At 37.5% G+C, this 6,476-nt stretch overlaps 1 protein-coding gene across 1 annotated transcript; it reads left to right on the top strand.

Moving 5' to 3' along the window:
- Positions 1–1,158: 1,158 nt before the first annotated feature.
- LOC120994403 (oocyte zinc finger protein XlCOF7.1-like) lies at positions 1,159–3,194 on the top strand. Its single transcript, XM_040422937.1, has one exon. It carries the CDS (start codon positions 1,258–1,260, stop codon positions 3,106–3,108), a length of 1,851 nt encoding a protein of 616 aa, XP_040278871.1. The 5' UTR covers positions 1,159–1,257; the 3' UTR covers positions 3,109–3,194.
- The last annotated feature ends 3,282 nt before the right edge of the window (positions 3,195–6,476 follow it).

Here is a 6,476-nt window from a genome sequence, read left to right on the forward strand (position 1 = left end):
GGGCTGTACGGATCCGTTCGGGCCGCTTGTGAGAGCCTTCAAACGGAACTCGCAAGCGGAACCCCGAACGCAAGTGTGAAAGTAGCCTAAAATGGAAAATCTGACAAAATTTTTTATTTCATCTCCATTTTCCTTTCATTCTTGTGGAACACCTAAAGGGTTAACAAAGTTTGGAAAATCAGTTTTGAATACCTTGATGGCTGTAGTTTCTAAAATGGGGCCATTTATGGGTGGTTTCTATAATGTAAGCCCCACAAAGTGACTTCAGACCTGAACTGATCTACACAAACAGGTGTGTTCATTATGAGTTTCTTTTGATTTGCCATGTGTTTGCTGTTGTATCATATTTGTTTGTTGATTGGATGGATGACCCTGTGGGAGAATTTTGTATCTCACTATATATATATATATATATATATATATATATATATGTTGGCATTATCACTGATGTTTTATGCTTGACAAAGGCTATTTCCAGCCGAAATGTTGCCTTTTTGTACCGCACTTTGGAAACCTGAATAAAGAAGTTGATGGAGATGCTGCTGTAGCCCACATCTTTCTACTATGTTCAGACCTGAACTGGTCCTTAAAAATTGGGTTTTGGAAATTTTCTTAAAACTTTTGAGATTTGCTTCTAAACTTCTAAGCCTTCTAACATCCAAAAATAAGAAAATGTAATTTACAAAATGACCCAAACATGAAGTAGACGTATGGGAAATGTAAAGTAATAACCATTTTAGGAGGTATCACTATCTGTTTTAAAAGCAGAGAAATAAAAATTTTGAAAATTGAAAATTTTTCTACATTTTTGGTAAATTTGGTATTTTTTTTATAAATATCAATGAAATATTTTGACTCAAATTTACCACTGTCATGAAGTACAATATGTGACGAGAAAACAGAATGGCTTGGATAAGTAAAAGTGTTTTAAAGTTCTCACCACATAAAGTGACACAGGTCAGATTTGCAAAAAAATTGCATGGTGCTTAAGGTGAAAAATGGCAGGGTCCTGATGGGGTTAAGTATGCAGTTAGTATAACGTTGGTAAATTTTTAATCTGGATGTTAATTACATTTTATATTTTAACTGTGTGTAATTAGGGAAAAAAAGAGCCTTTTATCTTATAAAATGTTTCTTTCTTCAGGTAAAGACTGGATCAAAGTCTCCCAAGGTCATCTAATTCCATCTCCTTCTTATGAAATAGAAAGTAATCAATCCCAACTTAGCAATAATAGAAACGGGCATATTCTGGGTGAGATGTCTGCAAATTCTGAATATGGGAATGATTTTGAAAATAATGCTAATCTTTCTGTGCACAATGAAATTCAGAAAGATGAACGGTCATGTTCTGAAAGAGAGAAAACTTTTAATGTGCTATCAAGTGTTGCTGAAAATCAGACAAATGACACAGGAGAGAAGCCATATTCATGTTCAGAATGTGGAAAGTGTTTTTGTCAGAAATCAAATCTTGTTGAACATCAGAAAACTCACATAGGAGAGAAGCCATTTTCATGTTCGGAATGTGGGAAGTGTTTTCGTCTGACAGCACATCTTGTGAGACATCAGAGAATTCACACAGGAGAGAAGCCATATTCATGTTCAGAATGTGGGAAATGTTTTAGTCGGAAATCACATCTTGTTGGACATCAGAAAACTCACACAGGTGAGAAGCCATTTTCATGTTCGGAATGTGGGAAGAGGTTTAGGAGTAAACATTATCTTAAGATACACCTGGGAACTCATACTGGGGAGCAGCAATATTCATGTTCAGAATGTGGGAAATGTTCTAGTGATAAATCAAGTTATGTGATACATCAGAGAATTCATACAGGAGAGAATCCATATTCATGTTCAGAATGTGGAAAGTGTTTTCGTCAGAAATCGCATCTTGTGAGACATCAGAGAGTTCACACAGGGGAGAAGCCATTTTCATGTTTAGAATGTGGGAAATGTTTAAGTCGGAAATCACATCTTGTTCAACATCAGAAAACTCACACAGGAGAGAAGCCATTTTCATGTTCGGAATGTGGGAAATGTTTTAGTAACAAATCAAATCTTGAGGTACATCAGAGAATTCACACCGGGGTTAAGCCATTTTCATGCCCTGAATGTGGGAAATATTTTAATCATAAATCAGATCTTGTGAATCATATGAGAAATTACACTGGCGAGAAGCCATTTCCATGTCCTGAATGTGAAAAGTGTTTTAATTCGAAAGCACAGCTTGATAAACATCTGAGAACTCACACAGGAGAGAAGCCATATTCGTGTCCTGAATGTGAGAAATGTTTTAGTATTAAATCACATTTTGTGCAACATCAAAGAATTCACACAGGAGAGAAGCCATTTTCTTGTCCCGAATGTGAGAAGTGTTTTAATAACAAATCAAGTCTTGTGCAACATCAGAGAATTCACACCGGAGAGAAGCCATTTTCTTGTCCCGAATGTGAGAAGTGTTTTAATAACAAATCAAGTCTTGTGCAACATCAGAGAATTCACACCGGAGAGAAGCCATTTTCATGTCAAGAATGTGGGAAATATTTTAGTATTAAATCATATTTTGTGCAACATCAAAGAATTCACACAGGAGAGAAGCCATTTTCTTGTCCCGAATGTGAGAAGTGTTTTAATAACAAATCAAGTCTTGTGCAACATCAGAGAATTCACACCGGAGAGAAGCCATTTTCTTGTCCCGAATGTGAGAAGTGTTTTAATAACAAATCAAGTCTTGTGCAACATCAGAGAATTCACACCGGAGAGAAGCCATTTTCTTGTCCCGAATGTGAGAAGTGTTTTAATAACAAATCAAGTCTTGTGCAACATCAGAGAATTCACACCGGAGAGAAGCCATTTTCATGTCATGAATGTGGGAAATATTTTAATGAAAAATCAAATCTTGATTCACATCTGAGAAATCACACAGTAGAAAAGCCATTTTCATGTCCAGAATGTGAGAAGTGTTTTAGTGAGAAATCAAATCTTGTTCGACATCAGAAAACTCACGCAGGGGAGAAGCCATTTTCATGCACTGAATGTGGAAAGTGCTTTAGTGAGAAATCAAGTTTTGTGAGACACCTGAGAATTCACACAGAAGAGAAGCCTATTTAATATGCAGAATGTGGGAAATGCTTTGGCTGTAAATTAAAGGGGTTGTCCGGGCTTTTAACCCCTTCATGTATTATGATGTTACTGTACAGGTGAAACTCAAAAAATTAGAATATTGTGCAAAAGTCAATTCATTTCAGTAATGCAAATTTAAAGGAATTGCATTAATGCAGCTTAAAAAATTTAAACTTTAGGGTTTCATAAGCTGTAAACCATAATCATCCAAATTATACCAAATAAAGGCTTGAAATATCTCGCTTTGCATGTAATGAGTCTATCTCATATGTTAGTTTCACCTTTTAAGTTGCATTACTGAAATAAATGAACTTTGCACGATATTCTAATTTTTCAAGTTTCACCTGTACGTCATAATGCCTGAGGGGATGTATCTGACCTGACAGGGAGCGGAGATTGCATTGCGCCTGTCATTTAACCCCTCTGGTGCTGCGTTCAACGCACCTGTGAATGAAGGCAGAGGGATGCTGCTCCCTCTGGGTGCTGGCACACAGCGCAGTTCTGACATGCATTCAGAATGTCGTTTATTATTGTAGCTAGCTGAAATTACTTAAATCATTCCCACTATGCAGAACATCAGGGGTTAACGAGGCTGCCAAACTGGCTAAATTGAAAACTGCATCCTGAATGCATGTCAGAACTGCACTGTGTGCCAGTACCCTCTGCCTTCTGATCGGTTGCCATGGCGTTCTCCATACTGAGCTATGTACGAGGCACAGCACAGAATGGAGAGAGTAAAAATCCTATTCGCCCTAAGGGCTCATGCACACAAATGTATTTTCTTTCCGTGTCTTTTCCGGGGTTTTTTGCGGACTGTATGCAGAACCATTCAGTTCAATGGGTCCGTAAAAAATAAATGGAAGTTACTCTGTGTGTATTCAGTTTCTGTATGTCCGTTCCGCAAAAGAATAGAACATGTCCTATTATTGTCCGCATTACCAACAAGGGCCAGACGTTCCGTTCCGCAAAATATGGAATGCACACGGACGTCATCCGTGATTTTTGTGCATCCAATTTTTTCGCACCTAAAAATACATATGGTCGTGTGCATGAGCCCTAATAGAGATCTATTAGTGTGAATAGGAGACGGGATCAAGAGATCACATGTACTATGCCCCTAAGGGCCATATTTTTATTTTAAAAAAAAGTTAAATAAAATAAAAAAACATCAATATAAGTTTAAATTACCCCTTTTTCCCAATTTTATATATAAAAATATATTAACAATAAAAAATTAACATATTTTATTATCGCTGTGTGTTAAAATGCTTGAACTTAAAAAATATATATATTCTACGATGAACGCAGTATATACCACAAACATGGTACCAATAAAATCTAGTTACACAGAAAACAAGCCCTCCTACAGCTTTGTAGACTGAAATATAAAAAGTTATATGGCAATGCAAGGAAAATTGAGTTTTATTTTCAAATGTTTTTATCTTTTTTAAAGTAGTAAAACAAATAAAACCTATACAATTTGGTATCGCCACATTTGTATGGAGCCACAGAATAAGGATGTTGGGTCATTTTTAGAGCACAATGAACGATGTGATATCAAAACCCCCAAAACCTTCACAGAATTCCTATTATTTAATTTTTTTTTCTATTTTTCCACACAAATAACTTTTTCCTGTTTTCCAATACAAGGTATGGTAAATTAAATGATGACATTAAAAAATGCACCATGTCCTTCAAACAATAAGCCCTCCTATAGCTATGTGAATGGAAAAATTAAAATGTTATGGTTATTGGAATGTGGGGAGAAAAATCCAAAATGCAAAAATGAAAATAGGCCTCAACCTCAAAGGGTTAATATTGATGACCTATCCTCAGAATAGGTCATCAATATCAGCTCGGTGGGGGTCTGACACCCGGAACCCGCACTGATCATCTGTACGAGGAGACGGATCGCGCAGTGCACACGTGCCTTCTCCCTTCTCTCTTCCTGCTCTCTGCTGTATGTCTATGGGACAGTAGCGGTGAACAGGAAGAAAGAAGGGAGACGGTACATGCACACTGCACGAGCCGTCTCCTCAAACAGCTGATCAGCGAGGGTGCCGGGTGTCGGACCCCTGCCAATCTGATATTGATGACCTATCCTGAGGATAATGTATAAGTAATCCCAGCACGCGTTTCTTGTTCAGCACAGTGTACTCTTTATTGTAGCATATAAATCAAAGTTTTTCAGGATGCGTTTCGACCCGTCCAGCCGTCCTCAGCTGATGGAACAGGAAGGCTGGACGGGCCGAAACTCATCCTGAAAAACTTTGATTGATATTCTGCAATAAAGAATACACCGTGCTGAACAGAGAAACACCTGCCGGGATTACTTATACACTGTTCGTGGGGATTGCCACTTCCCGTGCAGCGCGGACCACGGATCGAGTGCTGTCGGATTTCCTATAAGACTATTCTGAGGATAGGTCATCAATATAGGAGATCCCGGACAACATCTTTAAGTCTAGTGAGACATCTGAATATCATATGAGGGAGAATCCATACGTGCTTAGAGTCTAGGAGGGATCCATTGTAATGTTCAGCGTGTAGAAAATGTGGAAGGTGTGGAGCTTAGTTTTAGGACCTGCTGCTTCACCATGATTTCTGATCTATAACATAAAGGTGTTTCCAGGATTAGAAGAAGAACTCCTTTACTCCAAAACATCTCTCCTGTCTAAGGGTTGAGCGCAGCATTGTAATTCTGCCCCATTAACTTTAAAGGGGTTGGCCACCCTAAGTATCAAAAATCCAAAGTGCCCCAGACAATAGCCAAAACCATGAAGTATTTACCACCTCAGCTCCCCTAGCTTAAACCCCCTTAATGACCAGACCACTTTTTACAATTCTGCACTACACTACTTTCACGGTTTATTGCTCGGTCATACAACTTACCACCCAAATGAATTTTACCTCCTTTTCTTCTCACTAATAGAGCTTTCATTTGATGGTATTTCATTGCTGCTGACATTTTTACTTTTTTTGATATTAATAAAAATTGACCGAAATTTTTCACTTTCTGTTGTAAAATTTTTCAAATAAAACTACATTTCTATATAAATTTTTCTCTACATGTATTGTTCTACATGTCTTTGATAAAAAAAAAATGGAATAAGTGTATATTTATTGGTTTGGGTAAAAGTTATAGCGTTTACAAACTATGGTGCAAAAATGTGAATTTACGCACTTTGACTTTCTGAGCACCTGTCATGTTTCCTGAGGTTCTACAATGCCCAGACAGTAGAAACACCCCACAAATGACCCCATTTCGAAAAAGTGGACACCCTAAGGTATTCGCTGATGGGCATAGTGAGTTAATGGAAGTTTTTATTTTTTGTCACAAGTTAGCGGAAAATGAT

This window comes from Bufo bufo, chromosome 3, assembly GCF_905171765.1.
Source record: "Bufo bufo chromosome 3, aBufBuf1.1, whole genome shotgun sequence".
Classification (NCBI taxonomy): Eukaryota; Metazoa; Chordata; class Amphibia; order Anura; family Bufonidae; genus Bufo; species Bufo bufo.